The sequence below is a fragment of the Paramormyrops kingsleyae genome, chromosome 1, assembly GCF_048594095.1.
Source record: "Paramormyrops kingsleyae isolate MSU_618 chromosome 1, PKINGS_0.4, whole genome shotgun sequence".
Classification (NCBI taxonomy): Eukaryota; Metazoa; Chordata; class Actinopteri; order Osteoglossiformes; family Mormyridae; genus Paramormyrops; species Paramormyrops kingsleyae.
Window position 1 is genome coordinate 16,195,516 of NC_132797.1, and position 21,720 is coordinate 16,217,235.

The 21,720-nt window shown below is 40.9% G+C and overlaps 1 protein-coding gene across 5 annotated transcripts; it reads right to left on the reverse strand.

Moving 5' to 3' along the window:
- Window positions 1-10: 10 nt before the first annotated feature.
- helb (helicase (DNA) B) lies at window positions 11-19,689 on the reverse strand. 5 transcript variants are annotated; one of them, XM_072710475.1, is made up of 15 exons: window positions 19,446-19,568; window positions 18,574-18,644; window positions 14,650-15,003; window positions 11,003-11,199; window positions 9,263-9,970; window positions 8,885-9,062; window positions 8,481-8,622; window positions 7,253-7,380; window positions 6,322-6,489; window positions 5,600-5,696; window positions 5,415-5,468; window positions 2,385-2,580; window positions 2,088-2,240; window positions 717-1,013; window positions 11-596 (listed from the first exon to the last, which is right to left on the reverse strand). In XM_072710475.1, the coding sequence occupies exons 2-15, from the start codon at window positions 18,608-18,610 to the stop codon at window positions 579-581; spliced, it is 2,727 nt and encodes a 908-aa protein (XP_072566576.1). In that variant the 5' UTR covers window positions 18,611-18,644; window positions 19,446-19,568; the 3' UTR covers window positions 11-578. The 5 variants fall into 5 exon arrangements, with proteins under 5 accessions (XP_072566576.1, XP_023682781.2, XP_023682771.2 ...); XM_023827013.2 differs by lacking the exon at window positions 18,574-18,644 and having other exon boundaries at window positions 6,400-6,489; window positions 19,446-19,689; XM_023827003.2 differs by lacking the exon at window positions 18,574-18,644 and having other exon boundaries at window positions 19,446-19,689.
- Between the last annotated feature and the right edge of the window lie 2,031 nt (window positions 19,690-21,720).

Sequence of the window (21,720 nt, forward strand, 5' to 3'; positions counted from 1 at the left end):
CACATTAAAGTCCCTGAAATACTGTATTTTTATTTTTATTGAACGAGTATTATAAACTGTAAAGTATTTTTGTACAAATTTAATACTTTGGTAGCATGATATTTATCGTCTATGTATGACTTTGAGAATTCCACAGTTGTAAACCTTTGTATGGAGAAAGACAATAAACGATAGCAGAGTGGTTGCTGCTGAGGCAGAAGTGATCCGAGTTTCCTCTATAGCCGACTGAAAGCTGCTGCATGAGCTGGATACCTTGGCTCACACTGTGGGATTGTTAGCGTTTTAAAATGTTTACTGTGATTAAAAAGTGCATCTATTTGTCCAGTGTAGCTCTTTGATTCAGATCGAAATACAGCACTGGGGTGGTTTGATTATTGCTTACTTGGTTAATGATACGGTTAATGAGAATTCAAAATAATGCTTAAAAGCTGATCTGTGCCAGGGCTGGACGGCTGGTCGCTGTCGATCGGGCCCAGCAAGCGTGTGCCGTTTCGTGGGGGGAGCGATTCTGTAGTGGCGGCAGCGGAGACATCCTCCAGGGGTAGATTGTGGAACAGGCACCATGGGAGAGGGAGACTCTACTTTTGGGCCTCCATCTGTGTGAGGGGGGGGGGGGGTAGGTGGTTACAGCATTTACATAAGCAAACCAGAAAGGGGTTACATATCGGTTAATGGTTCTCACAAGCCAGCTGGTATCATCACCATCACCCACTAACCTTGGGCCGTTTGGCTGTGGTCTTGTTGCCATCATAGTCATCACCCGGGTGACTACTGCGAGCTGCTGCAGCCGGGCGTGGCTCAGTGCGCACCATTTGGGCAATCACTTGGTTCACCAGACCTTTCAGCTGAGTTTTACGCTTGGTGACCCTTCTTTCAATGACTTTTTTCAGGCTGTCCTTACACATCAGCACATAGACGCGCTTTTGTCCTCGTGTCACTGCCGTGTACACGTGTTTCCAGTGCTGATACCACCCTGATCCCAGGATGTACACAACGGTCTCAGCTTCTGACCCCTAGGAGATGAGAACATGGGTTGGGGGAATTCAATGGTATTAGCTGGGGAACCCTTCTCTAATCAGTACGAGAAGTCTTTATCTACGCTGTTCACATGCAAATCGCCGGATGTCCTATATGCTCAATGTGTCACAGGGCAGTGCATTCAGAATCGTCACCACCACGAAGCAGAAGACCAGCCTTGTTCTGATACTAAGCCCTTGCTCTAAATACCTGGTTGTATAACATCTTCAGTTTAAGTCCCTAACATCAGGTAAACCACCAAAGCACTACAGCTATTTGCTTGGTACATAAATGCCTTATGTACTTTTCTTTCTAAGCAAATTCATTTTGAGGCATTAATGGAAAGTGTGTCACCTTAACCTGAACCGTCAATGACAAAGCTTTGAGATAAGGGAAATGTTGCATGCAGTTTCGTATGTAGTAAGTCCCTTGGAGTTGGCTAATGATGAACGCTTAAAATTAGCAATTATTGTTCTGATGAAAGAATTACTCTGATATCTTCAGGGGTCTCATTGCAGGAGACACATTACATAGGCATTTTGTTCTCTGTTTTCTGGATTTTTTATTTACATTAATCAGTGATTTCCAGCATGTAATACACCAAACTCACAGTACAACTTGCAATGGCTTTGTATATAATGGTTTTGTATATAAAACTTCCATTTCATTGATGGTTTATTTTCTCAAGAGGTTACTTTGTGGAGTAAATTGTCTGTTTAATGTTGTTCAGGAATTCATTTTTAATGGTCATATTTATTTGCATTTCTCTACTAAATCAACTTTCCCCATCAGGCGGACTAAATAAATTTTGATCCTGTAAGCACTAGGTCTACTTAAAATTATCATTAATAAAATATCACGCTAAACCATTAGCTACCTAAGTGGATGGGATATTATCACGCCAAATCAGATGTGTTATTACAGAAAAAAATAAACTGTTTGCCTTCCTTAATCCTTCTAATCAAGTAAGTATAACGTGTTAGCAACTTAGCACCATTCTGGCTGATGGTCCAGCTTGTGTTTATAGAAGTTTATTGAAAGTGCAGATGGTTTTAGTGTAGGATACGGACCTGGAAGGTGTGGATGGTTTTGGCCCAGGCGTGCTGGATCTTGCACTCTTTCTGCAGCTCCTTAAAAAGCACAGTAAAGTTACAGCCATCGTTGTCGTCCAGAGTTAGGTACCGTCTCCTGCCCCGTGCCGCAGCCTCCACGACAGTCACGTCCTGCAATAGGAGTGGGAGAACATTGGGGAAGAGCTCACCTCACACGAGCAGAATGAGTTTACAAATACCACAGGCTGCTGTAGTTAACTGAATCCTCCTTCACCACATGGTTCACTACAAGAAGAAAGCAACAAGCAGCCCCACGTTGTTGATGAAGAAGATCTGTCCATTGCAGAGTCGCTTCTTGACATTCTTCTTTCCATTGCAACCCTCAGTGTCGTCCTCCGTATCGGAGCTGAGCCGGTCCCACTCTTTCTCCAACTCCAGGTCTGTAACAAAGCCGTTCCTTGTACAGCACACTTTGTCACCTTGCCTAAATACTGGTTTCTTCTTGTGGCTTCTGCAATACAAAAGAAACCAATTGTCCCCAATAAGACAGCTTCCAGTCAGCTAAGAAACTCTGGAAATCTAAATATAGTTAAGAGTACTGGAAGATGTGGAGTTCATCCATATTTTCTGAGTAACGTTTAACAAAGAATGAAGTGACACTGGTCATTTTTATGATCATAATTTACCCAAAAAAACTACCGCCGAATATACAGCGCCCTCCACAATTATTGGCACCCCTTGTAAAGACTTGTGAAAGGGGTTAGAAAAAATTCACCTTTTGGTGAAGCAGCTTCATGTCACACTGAAAAATTGAGAGAAATCCAACCTTTCCTTAAAATAAATTTATTGAAATATAACTATTTCTTGATGAACGATTTCTTTATTTTTAACAAAAACACATGGTATGGGGGTGGCACTGTTGCCTCACACCTCTGGGACCAGGGTTCAAGTCTCTGCCTGGGTTACATGTGTGTGGAGTTTGCATGTTCTCCCCGTGTCATCGTGGGGTTTCCTCCAGGTACTCCGATTTCCCCCCATGGTCCAAAAACATGCAGAGTTACTAAATTGCCCATAGGTGTGAATGGTGTGTGAGTGTGCCCTGCAATGGGCTGGCCCCCCATCTTGGGTTGTGTCCATAGCTTCTGGGATAGGCTCCAGATGACCCAGACAGATAAATGGTTTGGAAAATGGATAGATGGACAATTATTGGCACCCCAGCTGCTCTTAATACTTTGTACAACCTCCCTTTGCCAGTTTAACAGCACTAAGTCTTCTCCTATAACATTTTATAAGGTTGGAGAATACCAAACACGGCATCAGAGTCCAGTCCAGAATCCCTCCAGATCATCCAGGGTCCTAGGTCCTCTCATCTTCAGCTCAGCCCACAGGTTTTCAATGGGTTTCAGGTGAGGGGACTGGCCATGGTAGAAGCTTGATTCTGCGGTCAGCTAACCATTTTTGTGTCGATTTGGACATGTGCTTAGGATCACTGTCCTCCTGGAAGATCCAATGATGGCCCAGTTTTGGTTTCCTGGCAGAGGGTGCCAAATTTTGATTTAAAATGTCCTGGTATTTCATGGAGTCCATAATGCCATGAACCCTAACAAGGTTTTCAGGGCCTTTGGAGGAAAAACAGCCCCACAACATCACAGAACCTCCACCATTTTAGATTTGGGATAATGTTAATTTCATTATAGCCATCCTTCTTTTTACACCAAACCCACCTTATGTTTATTGCCAAAAAGATACATTTTTGTTTCATCAGACCACTGAATTTGATTCCAGTCAAAGTTTCAGTAGCGTTTTGCAAAGTCCAAGCACTTACATTTTAAGTAACTGACAGAAAATGCTTCTTTCTGTCATACCTTCCAAATAATCTGTTAGCTGCTGATGGTTTTTTTCAGAGACGTGGTAACCTCAAGATTTCACTTGACCTTGTAATTCACCAAGTCATCCTTGGGGATCTTTTTGCCTCTTACAATCTTCCTCACTATAGTGTGGTGGCAAAATAAACTTGGGTCCTCTTCCAGGCAGGTTTGTAACAGTTCCAGTTGTCTACTTTTTTATTATTGCTCTAACAGTAGAAATGGGCATTTTAAGGTGAGTAGCTATTTTTTAATACCCATTCCCTGACTTATGAAGGTCAACATACTTCTCCCTCATTTGGTTTGTATGTTCTCTTATCTTTCCCATGTTGATGGATGACTAAGGGAATTTGGGCTCTGTGTCACCTCATCTTCGTATCCCAGTTAACCAGGAAGTCATGGATTACAGCTTGAAGGTTCCTATATATTCCACTCAACTCAAAGATGTACAATTTACAGGGGAAACATGCTTCAGTTACATTGGGTTCACTATAATGTGCCAATAATCATGGCACGTGTTTTTGTTAAAGAAAATTATTTCTTGATGAAGGATTTTTCTTTTCTTGGAATAAATTTATGTTAAAGGTTGGATTTTTCTCAATTTTTCAATGTGACATGAAGCTGCTTCACCAAAAAGTGGATTTTTTTCTAACCCTTTCACTCTTTACAAGGAGTGCCAATAATTGTGGAGGGTGCTGTAACTTGGTAATATTTACCAACAGAGTCTATAAATACATTGCACAAAGCAGTACCAACTAGGCTTGTCACGATACTGAAATTTCAAACTCGATACCGATACTAAGGATGGTGCTCGATACTCGATACTATTTTCGCTAATACAGGGGGAGAAAAAACAAACACAGGAACTTTCTTTTTTAATAAAGTCAGAACACCACCAAAAAAATAAAAAGCCAAAGAATATAATGAAAAAATAAACATATTAAACAGAAAAAGGCCATTAACACTGTAAAATAAATAAAATATCTTAAAGCTCTATTAGCTTGTGCAAATATACAGTTTTCTTCTGAGGATGGGCTTAAAAAAATAACTGAAGTGTAACTGGCATGAATAAAGATGCGGATATCAAACTCGATACTAAATTCTAGTATGGATTAGTATCTGAGAATTGATTCTTTTTTGACATTAGTACCAACAAATCACTAACATTTACTCAATATCATCTCTAGGTAATCCAAAATATTTTGATAAAGGACACAAATGTTTGCTTTTCTCCTCAGTCATTTCTGTTAAATTATACACACATACATATATATATACACACACACACACACACTACATAATCTTAGTTATGGACAGTCATCACATTACAAAGCTGAATAAGTGTGGTTTCCTATGACAGAGTAAAAAAGGCTAAACTTATTGATGGCCTCAACCTAGCTGACTAAGTCCTTGCATGGAGACAACTGCATGTACAAAACATACAATGTCAATATTAGCATAGCACATCATGCAGGCCTACCCAGTACGATGTTTATGGTCCCAGCACAGTTCATTGATAAGTGCACACTCCTTCCTGCAATGGAGAATAATCAGTTTAGACTGCATGACAAAAATTACAAACCAAGTAAAATTATTACATCTGAGCTATGTATATTAATTGCAGAAATCTCTCCATGATGATTAATATTTGGCAAATAGTCCTACCTTGAGAATGCAATGAACTGTGAGGACTTGTCAGTCTCCAACCCTGGGCCATGTTCCAGCAGCACGGTGACCGCCGTTTGTAGGTGTTTGAAATAGGCTACATAAAATAGTGGATAAGAAAAGCTGTTAGGATCCTTCTCTTACACACAGACACAAGGTAAAGTCACGTGACATAAAACTTCGTCCCAATTTCTCAACCCTGCTTCACTGGACTATTTTCTTCCACTGCTATCTCTACTCCCCAGCTAAATGGGCCCAATAGCTATATGGTCTGATACTGCTCAAGGAACTTAAGACAGTTTATAGATTCATTAGGGCAACAAGTGTCGGGGAAAATACTTCATAAACATACCATTAAATATACTGTTTTGGTATTAGGTCTCTATACACCAATAATTGTTAAGTACAGTTTCACATAATAAGCTATCCCACTACAACAGGGGATGATAAACTATGAGTTTACATTCTGACAAGTGAACTCTGGAGCACATTAGTTATGCTAGTTAACTAGGTATAAGTATTAGGCATGTAATGATGAATCGCGAATTGGTTAAAAATCAGTGTAAATGTCTGACGATTTAAACTGGCTGATGTGGAAAATTAATCGCTACTTTAGGAGTACTTCACAGTACTTTAACAGAAAACCTGGTGTAATATTACATTTGATTTCATGACGTCAGTTCGACGTCAGATGTCACTGCGTATTCATGACGACATCGTACATAAGTTTTTTGGTTTTGACCAAACGTGAGATGGTGAGTGAATTTGCGGTGGCGCAGTGGTTAGCGCTGCTGCCTCACAGTGAGAAGGTCCTGGCTTTGGTCCCGGGTCCTTTCTGTGTGGAGTTCGCACGCTCTCCCCGGGTTTCCGCTGGGGGCTGCGGTTCCCTCCTACAACGTGCAAGATAGGCTGATTGGTGATTCTAAATTGGCCCTGTAGTTGTGTGAGTCCGTGCGCCCTGTGGTGTGTTGATGACTGCCAGGGGACGGTTCCCATCTGTGCCCATTGTTCCAGGGATAGACTCTAGTCCCCCCGTGACCCCAGTTGGGATTAAGCAGTTTCAGAAAATGGATGGATGGACGCACCGCCCAATCTTAAATCGGCGGTGTGACAGCATTTTAGCTTTCCGGTAATCACAAACGAAAACAGTGAGAAAAGCACAGACAAGACAAAAACTGTGTGCAAACATTGTAAAAGACTGATAACACACACAAATAGCACAATGAACATGCTTCAGCATGTCCACCAGCACCACAGTGAGCTCAATTCACCACTGCCAGAGCGAAGATTATTAAAAGGGCAAACCATGCTAAAAAGCTGCATATACAAGCCTTAGTTTATTTATTTGGAGATTTTTTTAAATTTACTTATTTTGATTTGGGATTCTTTTAAAACAGTATTTTATTCGATTTTAGTTGCACTGTTAAGAAGAGGACACATTTTGCACAGTTTAGAAAGATAAAGGAATATTTTAAAATAAATTTGTCTGCAGCTCTGCTAAAAAAAATCGTGAGAAAATCGTATGGTGAACTCAGATTCTTGAATCGTATCGAATCGTGAGTTGAGTGTATCGTTACATCCCTAATAAGTATTCACACTTCCACAAGCTTGGAGTAGCAGTGTCAGGGTGCTGCTGCTGGAAAGGATGCTTACTGTCGTCTTGTGGAAGGAAGACAGCAATGAAATGGCTGTCTGGGGGGGGCTTCTTGAAAGGGGAGTTCATGTCCACGGTGGCATCCCATTCCAGGTCACAATACTTCTTCTCACCCATCTCAGAGATTCTGGGTCGAGAAAGGAATCCAGCTAAGAGAAGCCTTCTGCCAAGCTAATACACATCCGTTAACTGCAGCTCAGCACCCAGTGGGCTGTATTACAGTTTGACGTCTATGATGGTGGTAATGGCAGGGAAGCATACAGCCCCACCTACACTTTTGAACACTGAGAAATCCTTGAAATCAGTAGTAGGTAAGTAATTCTTGCTTCAGGTTTTGTTGGAGGTATAAATGCTTCATTGTAAACACATACCTGTCAAGTTTTGGATTTGAAAATAAGGGAAATTTTCCGGCACCCACCGCGAGCCATCCCACCACCCCAACCAAGCTCCAGTATCCCTTACATTTTAAGACAGGTGTACAAGATATCTAAAGTAACCACTTGTCATTTACATTTTATTTTCATTACACATTTTCTTTTACTTTCTCATGTTCACTCATGTGGCTCTCTGGCATTCACTAATGACTTGTACAGATTTGTTGCAGACTTTGTATCCTTGTTGAAGTCGTCACAGAAGGTGAAAGTAACATTGTTTTTGGCACACAGCATTGCCATTTTAACCTCCGCATTTATGACCTGGTTAATCTTGTAAATGACCTGCAGACTACTGCAGGTGGCAGTTCTCGCGAGGCTACTGGCAGTTCAGTTTGGAGAGGCAGAGGATTTTTTTTTTTTTAAATGATATTATAATACGAGAGATTTACGGGAAAGTACTAATACGGGAGGACGGCGGGAAAGAGGGATAAAATATGGTAGTTTCCTGGCCAAAACGGGAGACTTGACAGCTATGGTAAACGTTTTGCAAGAGCTGTCACCCACCTCACTGTGCTGCCAAGCAAGACTGAAGTCTTTCCAAGCAAATGGTTTCCATTTTGTAGCATTGTGTAGCCTGAAGTACAGCATTGACTATAAGCTAACAGTTTATCCTGCAGCAAATTTTAAAACCCAATACATGCAAAATACACAAACAAAATCTCTGTATAGTGGTTACATTTTGCATCTTTGGGATTCAGCTTAGTTATTCTGCTCATATGTGTCCACTGATTTCAGTAGAGCTGCATAAGACATGTCTGATGTCTACATGTAAATGTGTTAGAGAGAGACTCACAGTCTGGCATTCTTGACTATCAGCTCTGACTCAGCCCGATGATTTGTTTTCATCTCTGTGGCCCAATGGACAAGGAGCATGCTGTTGAACAGGTCAGATAGCACGTTCCCTGGTCTGATGCTGGGCAATTGTCCCAGGTCTCCTACAAAGTCAACATTTGTAAACAAAATAAAATGAAAAATAGAATAAATGTTTTTTGTTTTTTTTTTGCTGTGGCATTACAGTTGGGAGGAATATGCCTTTGGGCTGGGATCCCATGATATACATCTTGTTTTAAACCAAAATGGGAACCAAAGTAATCAAAGCGGAGTAGATATGCAGTAACTTCTACACAACAGTTCATAATAACAGCCCAACCCCACAGCTGTGAAGCAGTGTATGTCCAGTCACGACTGGTAACTCACCCAAAATGATGATCTTCTGGAGCTGGCTATATTTCGTCAGCATTGTGAGGACGGAGTGGAAGATCTGCACACACATGAGGCTACCCTCATCCACCACAAACACTCGCACAGAGGAAAACTTCCACTTCTTTGGAGCCCCACTGTCATCCTTCTCCTCGTTCATAAAACTCCACACCACCTGGGAACAACATTCAGTGAGTCCACATAAGTGTATAAACGGTCCATCTAAGTCACAACCAAAAATAGTTTTCAACCATGGGGGTTTTGGCCATGGTTCTAAAACTGATCTCAGCAGCAGATGACTTTGTGCTGTGGTAAGAGGGGAAGATGGACTGAGAAGCATGGAGATGTTAAAACAGGTGCAGAAACACGCCTTACCTGATGTAGTGTGTATGCTTTGAACTCGGTCTTCTTGGTCAACAAGGCAGCTGCCCGTCCAATAGGTGCGGTAAGAAGGACCTCCACCTTATCACTGATGGGCTCCTGTGGTGCTTCTGTGATGGTTTCAAAATCCTGAGGGGCATTCTTCACTTCCTCCTTGGCACGCCTGAGCTTCTCCATGGCTGCCTTCAAAACCTGGCAGACAACTGTGGTCTTTCCACAGCCTCCCTTCCCACTGATGATGGAAATGGGGTTGGCACAGATCATCTCGGCAGCTCGAACCTGGTCTAGGTCAAGATCCATCTCTATGCCACTATTTGTGCCGATACTCTTTTGAAGGACTTTTTTGGCATCCAGATCAATGGAATATGGAGACCTAGACAGCAGCTGCTCCAGGCAGTTGGCGATGCCTGTCTCATAGGTGTATAGCTTCTTCAGGGCCACACGTGTCCTCATGGTTACCACAACTACACCCTGGGTCTTGAGAAAAGAGACTGCCTTTCTGTGCTCATCCTCAGGCCTGTCTTCTCTGAGGTCCTCCAGATCCACATAGGTGCTGCCGATCCTGTAGCAATCTTTCTTCAGTTTGGTATAAACCAGTAGGGCATTCTTCTGCCGGGTGGTGATCGTTTGGAACAGCCCACAAGCTTGGAGAGCCTTCACAGTGGCCTCACATCGCATTAGACCAAGCTCCTTATGCAGGATCTACACAGGAGGGCAATCAGTTACATCAGCAAAACCCGAACTTAATACAGATCATTTTTAAAAAATCAGTTTTAAAGCTGTGAAGACCAATGATCAGGGTTTTTCTAGACAGACCACAGATCCATACGGAACTTAGCCATTAGTACCTTTGCAAAGTTTGTAGCTTATTCAGTTTACACAGTTAAATGGTAGGCCTTACCTGGTATTTGTGATTTTAGTTCTGCATGAAGCTTAAGAAAAAAAACTGCATATGAAATCGTTAATTCAACACTTCCTTTGAAAAGGAAGACACTAATTATAACAAACTTTTTCAGTCGGTTTCCAAAGTCCAGAATTAGACAGACGTCAGACTGATGATGCTATAAATTCCGAATATTAGTCTATGAGTGAAGATTGGTGGTAAAACATGAGATTAAAAATTTCATTGCCTTGTCTGCAAAATTCCAAGCAAAATAATGTCTCTTTGCGAGAACCATTCAGAGACCTGTAATTTCAAAAAACAGCCACAGGCAACATAACCGATGATTTCAATTATGACCCAGAAACAAGCAAAGTCTTCAAGGGATGCATGGGCTGGAAAGGTTTGCTTTTAAATACGTAAACTGATTTTCACCTCTGGCCCAGGAACTCCCCGTGAGCCTGCATTTCAATTCAAGTCATTCATTCACTCTTAATGTGAAGTGCTTCCACACAATTGAGACTTTTGTTTATTATTCAGATCCTCCTCCACTACACGCCTTCTTCCTTTCACCATATTGCCAAACAATTGATAGGGTACATTTTAATTTCAGTTTTTTTTTTTTAGTCTAGTAATCAAGTAATCATGACATGACATAAACTTGTCAATACTGAGTAGTTATACATTTGCAAACATTAACTGTATTTCGGATCATACTCTTAATAATAGATTGTGGCATCTCACATCTGGCTTTGGCTTTCAACTGAACATTTAGCGCATTGCTGTTCGGCCTAAAATATCAAGATTATGATTCTTGTCCATAATGCACAGCACTAGTCCCAGCACATACTCACATCGCTGAAACCCAGCTTCCACGCTTCTGTCCTAATAATGTGCTCCAGCCTGCCCAGCAAGCTTTTGTCAACCTCTTCCTTGTTAGATGGGTCCTTGCCTTTCTGGAGGAGCTCCAGAAAGTGCTTTGGAAGCAGGGTGGGCAGGTGCTTCATCACGTGAGGATACGCTGCTGCAGCAAACACACGCCTCCCTGCAACTGATGAACAGCAGGCAAGAGTGCTACCTCATTTTCAAAGAGTCAAAACATCCCTCTGAACAAAAGATGATTCAAACATTACACAAAAAAAACATTTTCTAATCCAGACATCAATCTCTAATGCCGTATTATGATCCAAAAACACCTTCACTGCAAGTTGACTCTTGGTCCAATTAATTAGTCTTGCTGCAGCGGGTACCTAGGGCTGCACGATTCTGGGTTAAATATGAATAACAAGTTTTTTTCACTCAAAAATGAGATCACAGTTTTAACTAGTGATGAAGTCAAGACCACTTAAACCGAGACCAAGTCATTACCAAGACCAGAGTGTATTAAGATCGAGACAAGACCGAGACAAGACCAAGACCAAGGCAAGGATAGACCAAGTCAAGATCAGAAACAGATTAATGTTTGAGTCTATATAACACGACACACTATAAAATGTGGAGCATAGGCATCATTTTGGGGCTAGGCAGAATGGCCTAAAATTTGTGTCACAGTATAATTTGAGCCAGTTTTTTTCTTAAAATTTCAATATAAATGCTTCTGTACAAATGCAACATTTTTTTAAATAAGACACCTTATTGGTTGCATTTGAACTTTGAAGCAGGCTGTTCTACATCCAATCACAGTACTGTGTTATATCCAATCACAGTACTGTGTTAACCCTTTAAAACCTATCAATTTTTTGAGCATTTTTCTATCCCTTTGATTTTAGGCTTATTACATTGTATGCCACATATGCTGGACTACTCAGATATGTTATAACAGTCTTGATATCATCCTTCTTATGAGGAAAAACAACTTGCGGCATCTAATATACAAAAATGCAGGCACTACAAATATAATCTTATAATTGTTGAGATTAGAGTCTCGATGATGTGGGAATGCAGGGGTTTCATTGGGGACCTTTCTATGGCTTAGTGTTGTGAAGGAATACTTGGCTAGTGTCAGGCGGAAATGAATATCTGATTTTGCATCCATTTGGTAACTTGTTGAAGTTATCTGATAGACAGCAATGCATGGTTTAATTTTTTTGTTACTTTATAACATCTGAAAGAAATTGAAATTGAAAACCGTTGTTTAGTTTATTATCTAATGGATAAGCAAAGACATAACAGATGGTTTTAGAGTCTAATGCTGGATGGTTATCCCTATCCCTTTTTTCACCTATGTATGCTATAATTGCTGAAATTTGAGAAGGAAACTTTTATTTGGCATTTTATCCTCAAACAACAAATCAACGCTGCAGCACATCATTGTGTTTAGATGTAGGTGTTCCAATTACATGACGGGCACGTTCTATTTCAACAGTTTTAATGGAGCTCGACATTAAACATAAACTCAGCAAAAAAAGAAACGTCCCTTTTTCAGGACTGTGTATTTCAACAATAATGTTGCAAAAATCCAAATAACTTTACAGATCTTCATTGTAAAGGGTTTAAACAATGTTTTCCATGCATGTTCAATTAACCATAATCAATTAATTAACATGCACCTGTGGAATGGTCGTTAAGACCTTAACAGCTTACAGAAAGTAGGCATTTAAGGTCACAGTTCTAAAAACGCAGGACACTAAAGAGACTTGTCTACCGACTGTGAAAAACACCCAAAGAAAGATGCCCAGGGTCCCTGCTCATCTGCGTGAACGTGCATTAGGCATGCTGCAGGGAGGCATGAGGACTGCTGATGTGGCTAGGGCAATAAATTGCCATGTCCGCACTGTGAGACGCCTAAGACAGCGCTACAGGGAGACAGGAAGGACAGCTGATCATCCTCGCAGTGGAAGACCACGTGTAACAACACCTGCACAGGATCGGTACATCCAAATATCACACCTGCGTGACAGGTACAGGATGGCCACAACAACTGCCCGAGTCACACCAGGAACACACAAGCCCTCAGTCCAGCCTCTCTCAGCCTATTGCGGACAGTCTGAGCACTGATGGAGAGATTGTGTGTTCCTGGTTACATATACAAACTTTTGTGAATATGGCAAAAAAATCAACTAATTGTCTACCTAATAAATAGAATGTTGCGGATTGTTGTTATTTCTAGTAGAACTCTGCCCATTTGAGTGTTTTTCTTTTTATTTATAGTCTAATAATAAATAAATTCTAAAAAATTTTTTTTTCCTTAAGAGTAGTACATGGATCATTGTGGAAGCGAATATGCGCTTTGATTTCCGTCTAATGTGAATAATATCAATGTTTTATGGAAGGTTAGGGGTGCTTTTTTGTGGAAAATGTTTAAAACATTGCGCACAGGATTACTCTGGAAAATTTTAGACCTTACACCTCGAATGACCAGATCCAGTAAGTTCTCTCGATTGCAAAGATATGCGATTCATGTATGTGCGTTATACCTATCCAAAGTCAAGAGCCTGAGATTAATGGGTGCAAAAATCAACACATGATGAGATGAAGACTGAAAAAAATTGGTTGAGACCAAGACCGGTCTGGAGTATTACAAAACTAGTTTTAACTCAAAATTCTTGTGCAATATATTTCTCTTATTATTATAGCTGTTATTATTATTATTATTATTATTGTCATGAAGACAGAACAAAAAATATGATCACTACATTTCAGTACATATCTGAAATGGGACTGTCCCATGAACTTGGAACCAAAAGAGCACTCTCTAAATTTTTGACACAACTCATTTACAACTACAAGAAATACGAAACAAACCTTGTCTGCTCTTAATTATGACACCTTCAAACAAATATCTGTACTATAAACATGTCATGTTACTCCGAAGAAAAATCCACATAAGCAAATGTGACCCGTTTTTCTTTGTTTCTGTTTTTGATGTTTTTCCTTTCACCTTTTTGCACACAGATTTGTTTTCAAACCTGCCCCCTTTTTCTGCATACAGTTTGTCTCCTGGTCTTATACAGTACAGTCATTTGCTGATACAGCTTATTGAGAAAGATGAGAGCTTGGATTGATGCAACCAATCTCCTTGATAATGCAAACATAGCATAATCATTGTCATGTAAGAATGAGATTGCATAGGGGTATGAATTAAGATCACGATTTAAAAATGATTAACTGTATAGCTCTGCACTACCCTATACTACAGATCTAAAAATATAAATATGGTTTAAGGAGCTCAGTAGAAATGAAGGGAACATTAACTAAGTTATTCTTAAGAGAGACAAAAAAAGAAACGCTGTACACTTGAGGGATTCAGGACTAGGATGGAAAATCCCAGGCAATAACAAATTGGGTGAATATGATGGATTACAAATCAAAACCCCAACACTTACTATTTAGAATTTTCTATAAGTGCCATGCAGGTTTACCACATATACAAATACAAAACAGGTTTAATCAGCTGAGTATGTCAAAAACATTACAGTGACGCGTTAATGGACAGCGCAACCCAGAAAATGTTGTGAATTCGGCTTGATAGACGTAAGTGTATTGTGCCGCTGATACTCACCAGACTGAGTAACCTGCTTCTTCATCTGCTCCGGCACTTTTTCATACTGACCATCCGTCACCTCCTGAAACTCATCAAGCAGCTCAAGCAGGTTCTCAAAGTTCAGCCCACTTTCTGCCTTCAGCCACTGCCTGAAATTCATGACGTGAGAATGATGCACGTCGCACGCTGTGAAGAACAAGTTCATGATATCTTCCTTCACATCAGTCCGCAGCTGGTAGGATAGAGGGTCCATCATCACCATCTTTTCCTTCTCCAATCTTCCCTTGCATGTGACCATCCACCAGGGGTCCAGGAGTGTGAACTTTCCCTCGGCACAGTACTCTTTCTTAGTTTTAAAATCATATAACCTCACTATGAAAAAAAAAACAAATAAAGCAAACAGGTATTCAAACTGTACGGTCATATTTGTGTTCATTTGCCATACTCGTAGTTATAGTAACATCTACATATTCACCTAACACACACACACCTCGTTTTCACCATCAGCTGGTGCTGGGCTGGTTCTCACTTGGTGCCATATGCTGGTACTGGCAATATTAGACAAAGCTATATCAGTTATGGATTGAATTTTCCGGGTATGCAGAAGATTTTGGACGGCAAATTCTGAGACCAGCTTTTCTGTGGTGCTGTGCTGGAACCTTTTTTTCTGGTCCAGGGCCAGTTTTTTGAGGGGAAAATGTGTGGAGCCAGTTCCGGATTGGGGAAAAGTCTGGAACCAGCTCCGGCACCAGCTCCGGCACCACATCGGTGGACATGAGGCAACTGTACTGTACCTTGAAGTACAAATTATAAACAAATTATGAACAACTATAATTTCTACTTGAAATTAATGACTAGTGACATCTTTTATGATGAACAAATATGAGATCAGTATTTCACTTGTGTTATTCATGAATTGTTCCTTCAGTAGTTCCTTGAGTAGTTCACAAATGTTAATAGAATTAACAGATAATAAAAATATAGCAACTGCTTGACATTAATGTTGTATTAATATGAGATCAGTGTGTAAGACTTAATCAATAATATATGTAATAGTATAATACTATATTATTTGTGCCCCATCAAGTAGTACCAAACTAATTTTTACACGTTGTGTCTTGTAAACCATTTGATGTGAATTTCAGATACAGTTTATGCTCCCTCTTTTACCATTGGCTTGTTCGAGAAAGCCAATACCACAGCCATGAATGAAGGCCATTACCGTTTATTAAAAACAGATGGAATGCTTGAAGTCATTTGTTTTACCTTGGAGTCAGAATCTTCTAAGCTAACAACTTGCTTTGAGCTCTGTTCCGTTCCCTGATCTCTAAATCCCCTGCCTAGTCGGTTCATCTCTCTTGGCCTTGTGGACCTTCTACTGCTCCTTGTGTTGATCAGTAGGTTTTCAGTGAACACATTACACACAGCACTTCTCGTCATGCGTAGAGGATCGCACAGAGGACCAACATGAAAAATGTGGAGGAATAGCCTGCCCGATCTGAACCTGAGCAGTGCTCTCTTTTTGGACTTCCTAGTTTTCACTCAGGTGGCCCGGGTTCGACTCCCGGTATGGGAATTGCAGTTATTGGTGTCTGCAGCCTTGTAGCTAATCGTGTCCCTGTGCTAAGGCAACAAAAATGCTCTTCCTGAGAAGTCTAATTTATCCTGAGCAAGGTACCGCCCCCAAGCACTGGGTGCTGAATTAACTGCCCCCTGCTATGTCACATTGTCACATAAGGGTTAAATGCAGAGAACACATTTCATTGTTGTGTGCTGTGGTGTGTCAAAAATGACAATTAATGACAAAATATAAATTCATTACTGTGCTAACCACAGTTTGCCTATAACAAACACCATGTTTGAACGTAAGGGTGTTCATAAGTGCACCTGGCAGCAGCTTGAAGAGCACTCCTAGTCAATCCATGAATGAAAGACATCACCCACACATGCTTCAGCTGTTAGGCTTACCTAGTGTGTTACCCTAGTGCAGGGGTCTCAAACTCCAGTCCTGGGGGTGCTGGAGCCCTGTGTAGCTTAGTTTATTCCCTGTTCCACCACAAGTGATTCAGCTCAAGAGCTGTGTGGTAATTAGCCAAGGAGTTGAATCAGGTGTGTTAAATGAGGGTGAACCAAAAACTGTGTAGGGCTCCGGCCCTCCAAGACTGAAGATTGAGACCCCTGCCCTAGTGTGTCTCTTAATTGGTAATTGCCAATTATCCTACCCTGATTGTCCTCATGTGTTTCACTCATGTCTTAACCTTTATACAGTATGTAAGGTCTTAGGCCCAGGATAGCAGGTTCAGCATTTGTGCTAGATGGAGTAGGTGCTATCATGTCTATGGTTCCCTCATGAGTCACCCAATTCTGCATATGCATCCTGCTTTCCCCTCACTGTGTCTGCCCAGCTGCAATGTGACAGAATGCATAACCTCAGCCACCATAAGATGCAGAGTCCCACCGACTCCCCATTCTATCCCATGGTCACGGTGTCCTGTTCCTGTTCCCAGTTTAAGCCGGTCTTCCAGAGAAAACTGCGCTTGAGGCCACTAATGCCCTGGGCAGAGGGTTAGTGGCTACAATATTAATTAAACTGATGCTTAATTATGGATATTCCATCCTTCATGTCTGTGGTTAGCTTTTTCCTTTAATGACTGGGGGAAAAGCCTAAAAGATTTTATTTATTGTTTAGCCAGGATGTACTAGGACACAGCCACCCAATTATACAGTTAGTCCCCAGTTTACAAACCAGATCCCGTTCCTTGTCTTTAAGTTGAATTTGTAGGTAAGTCGGAAAAATAATGATAGAGTAAGTTAACAAAAATAATAATAATTTAGTAATAAAAGTAACTACATATGGCACTGTACTGTACCTCAAGATGACAAGCTGCTGTTTTCATGAGCGTCACAAAGTAGCATGTTCGTTATTGCAAACCATTGTATTTAACTTAAATTTTCATTAGTGTAGCGCTGCTATCATTTGCATGTCCAGACATGCCTCATGGGCGCGTGTATATAGCCCTGAGTATGTCTTGTTATAAGTAACCTTTTGTATTTAGTGTAAACTGTTGTGCTCCTCAGTATCATGTGTACCCATACCTGTGTTGTATGTGCAATCCTGATGTGCTCTAGTGTTGTATACCTACCATGTGTAAGCCTTCCCAGCTAGTGTGCAACCTCCTTGCGTTTGCCTGCCATGCTGTCTCTGTGTTATTGTTCTTTATTGTGTGATCTTTGTAAGGACTCATATATATAAAGAGCAACTTTCTATCAGCCCATTTCTCCTCGTCTTCATTCGCCCCCGCCACAAGGCCTCGGCCTGCTCGGTGCTACAGTATAATGGGCTTTATGGCAGTCCATTCGTAAGTACAAATTGTCCATAAGTCAGACGCTCTTAACCCGGGGACTGCCTGTATTTAGAGATATCAGTTTTCAGTTACTATGAGGAAATTATATATTAGTAGTAATACATAGGCCTACCCATCCATTTGGGTTGGTTTCTGCCACTATTATCCATTCCATCAAGCAAAGTCAGCAGTGCTCTGATTAATTATACAGTTGTGCCTGTTCCCCTCTGAACCTGAGCTGCATCTACGTTATCAGTTTAACAAGTCATCTAAATGCTGTCTAAAAGATTAACTTAAAGTAAATGGATAAAGACAGTACTAAAAACATTACACTAAAGTCTTTATCTGGAACTAGTTTATAATACCTGACACCATGGAGACAACTCAGTGTGTCATTTTTTGTAAATCAATTACCATAGGGGCATTACACTGCAGATTTAAGTACTATAGAACCCACAACGTTCAAATAGCTACTGAAAGCATCGATACAAAATGCTACAACTACGTTAGTAATATTCATCGTAAGTGGTTGCATGACGAGGTGTAGAAATTATGTATGGTCTATGGAAACTCGTAACACATGATAACGTTACTTTACCGTATGGAGATGCCGAAGCTAATGCCTGCCTCAGCATCCCGATAACGTGTCACTGCATTCTGTAACTGTATCTGTTTTATATTGATGGAGAAACAGGCAAGAGGGCAATGAGAATCGGTGAAATTATACTTATAACATAAATAAACCATACTTCATCCGCCAATAGCGTTCGCTGTCAGAAACGGCATGATTCAGCCCCCAAACTGTCAAAACCTCCCCCCGGCAGAACGCAAGCGCAGAAATTTCCCTCGAGCGCAGAGCAGCCGAAGGATATTAAGATGAACGCGCACGCAGCTCATCGTCCTGTGCTCGCGAGTTTCACTTTTGCGCTCGCGAGTGGCATATTTACGCGTGTGAGTTTTGACTTTGCGCTCGCGAGTGGCATATTTACGACTGTGAGTCTTGACTTTTATGTGACGCCATATGCAACCTAAAACTGATTTCACTTCAGTCCTGGTTTAAGGTAATACTTATTGAGGATATCACTTGATATCGCAATTAGGAAGTGATTCCACCATTTCCCGCTGGACACGTGACGTCAAGTGGTAGCGTGCACGAGCTGCAGCCGGACCATTCTCCCGAATTCAGAGGGCTCTAATAATGTTAAAAACCGTATTTAGAAGGTCGTAAACAGGTTTCCAATGCTCTAACTACGAAAATATTCGATTTATAAATAAAGAATCCTATTTCGCGGATTTCGCCTATTGCGGGTTATTTTTAGAACGTAACTCCCGCGATTAACGAGAGACCACTGTATTACTAACAAGTAATTCAGTAGAGGTGATGCTTGAAATAACATCGTTATGATGTGCTTATAATAACTGACAGGGTTATTACAAGCACATCTCCCCAATAAAAGACCAAAAACCTACCTTGAGTGCGCCCGATTTGGGTCCCTTTTATCATGACACCCCCGGACATCGCGTTACATATCTCAGTATAGTCTAAAAATTCGGGCTCGTCGCCTTCCTCCTCCTCCTCCTCAGTGTCCGAACCTTCATGGCCGTCGTTTTCCACGAAGCCTTTGTCTTTTGGAGGCAGAATGAAACCGACAATGGTCTGGAGCGGCGACATTTTTGAATGTCTCACTAAAGCCCGCCTTTATCTTTTGGCTCTTATCACTTCCTCTTGTGACAATCCCGGGCCGGCTCACATCTATCCCGGCCCTTTTGTGACGTGAAAAGCCACATACATCTGAAACATTAATCCTTTACATTTCTGTTAATCATGTACATTTTACCTGTGTGAAATCTGGCTTAATTTTTCTATTCAAAGAGGGTTAGTACAATGTACTTCACCAAGTCTGAAGCTGACACAATCCTTTCCATTTCTGTTATGCGTATGCATATTACCTATATGAAATCACACCTAATTTCGCGTTGGGGGGGACTATGTCTAAAACCCAGCAAACTTTTTGATGAAGCTTATTTGATATATCTGGCACTTGTTTAAGTTACTCTAATGTATTTGAGTAGGTTTGAACCTGGCACAATCCTTTAGATTTCTGTTCTGCATGCAAAATGTGGCCCGATTTCACCTCTATACTGACCTTGGGGACAGCTTTTCAAAGCCTTTTGCTGACACTTATTTGAGGTACGTGACAGTTGTTCCTATTAAAGTACAGTTGCTGGAATGTAAGTTAAGCAGGTTTGAAGCTGGGACAATCCTTAATTTTTTTCTCCTTGCCTTGGTGATTTATTTGCTTTTTACATGGTACTTTACGTTTTTGTTTTTCGTTTTTGAATTCCCAATTAATTACACTGATTCAAACAGAGACTATTACAATCTAATCCCCATACAACATGATCTATAATTCAAAGCAGTGACGCAGATAGGATTTTTGAATTGGGGGGGGACCAAGGATATTTTTTCCTTATGCAAAGACGGCAGATGCTGTTTTTCTGTCCTGTAAGTGGTGGAGGACGGATCGAGGTCACTCTGAATCTGAAGGGGACCCATCCCATCCGTCCCTGGTGCTAACTGCGCGCCTGATTCAAAGCACAGTTGCCTTAGTGATTAACAGCTGTTTAAGGCCTTAAATGCATACCAACCGGCCTAATCATAAAAAATAACATAGTAAATACATTATATGTTTTTCTGTACCTTTATTTTCTTGGGGAAGGGAACCTGTGAGCACTACTCTGTCTGGGGCCCAAAATTTGGTACTGCACCCCTGCATATGAGATTAAATAATTGCCTGCATCAGAAAACATTAACTGGCTGCATTCGTTAGGAATGATTGTATGATTGACTTACACCGTACATTGTGATTATATTGTATATTTTAATATCGCAGCCAGGGCGTTGAGAAGGTACTTTGGAGCTGGGTAAGTTACTGTAACACAGGGGATTATTGACTCAGTACCAGTTCAATATCTTATACACACATCTTTGCAAAACCTGGACAAACACCAAGGGAAAAAATGTTTAGAATTTTTGTACCACAGTAGCCTTTCTACAGCGTACATGCTTTTGCAGCATGATATATTATCAGTTATCAATCCATGCTTTTTTCTAGTGTGTTATTGTTCATTTATTTAACATACTAAGCAAATACTGCTTTATCAAATCACTAATCAACTAATAACATTCATGCCAGTGCTCAAAATAAGAGTTATTAATCACTGGAAACATTGCTATACCTTGAGACTGAATAGGCTTTAATTCCAAAATGAGAAAATGTGTCTGTATAGCAATTTAGATATGGAGACTCTAATGGTGCCAGTGTTTTGTCAGTCTCACCTATTTAATCAGCGTATCTCAGGTTAGGGTTAGGCTATTGTAGGGTAGAGTAGTAAAGATGCCCCAGTGTTCTTGGTTGATCATTTGAATACTGATGGGGCACGTAGTAACAGGAGCTGCTGTCTAGCATGAAGGTGCATTCAGCACTGACTGCGTCCTCAGATAGCATGCGCCCAGAGCAAGCCATAGCCAAGTCATGCCAGAGCAATGGCAAACCCTGTCACAGCATCTGAAGCGGCCCTGACTTAAAGTCCCCCTCCCATCGACAACTAGGGGGGACGGGGGTGTGGGAGGCTGACGGAGTACTGCAGGGCCCGATCGTTGCATTATTCTGGATTGTCTGAATGAGACAATGTGATTTTGGTGGTGCTTTTAGTCAATTTTTTTTTGTAGTGTGGAATAAGG

Coding starts and splice junctions, on each gene's coding strand:
- helb (XM_023827003.2), bottom strand. CDS start 19,647: ATGTCGCCGCTCCAGACCATTGTCGGTTTCATTCTGCCTCCAAAAGAC. Junction 15,004..19,445: donor CCAAATCGGGCGCACTCAAG/GTAGGTTTTTGG, acceptor TTTTTTTCATAG/TGAGGTTATATGATTTTAAA. Junction 5,469..5,599: donor CAGTTCATTGCATTCTCAAG/GTAGGACTATTT, acceptor TCTCCATTGCAG/GAAGGAGTGTGCACTTATCA.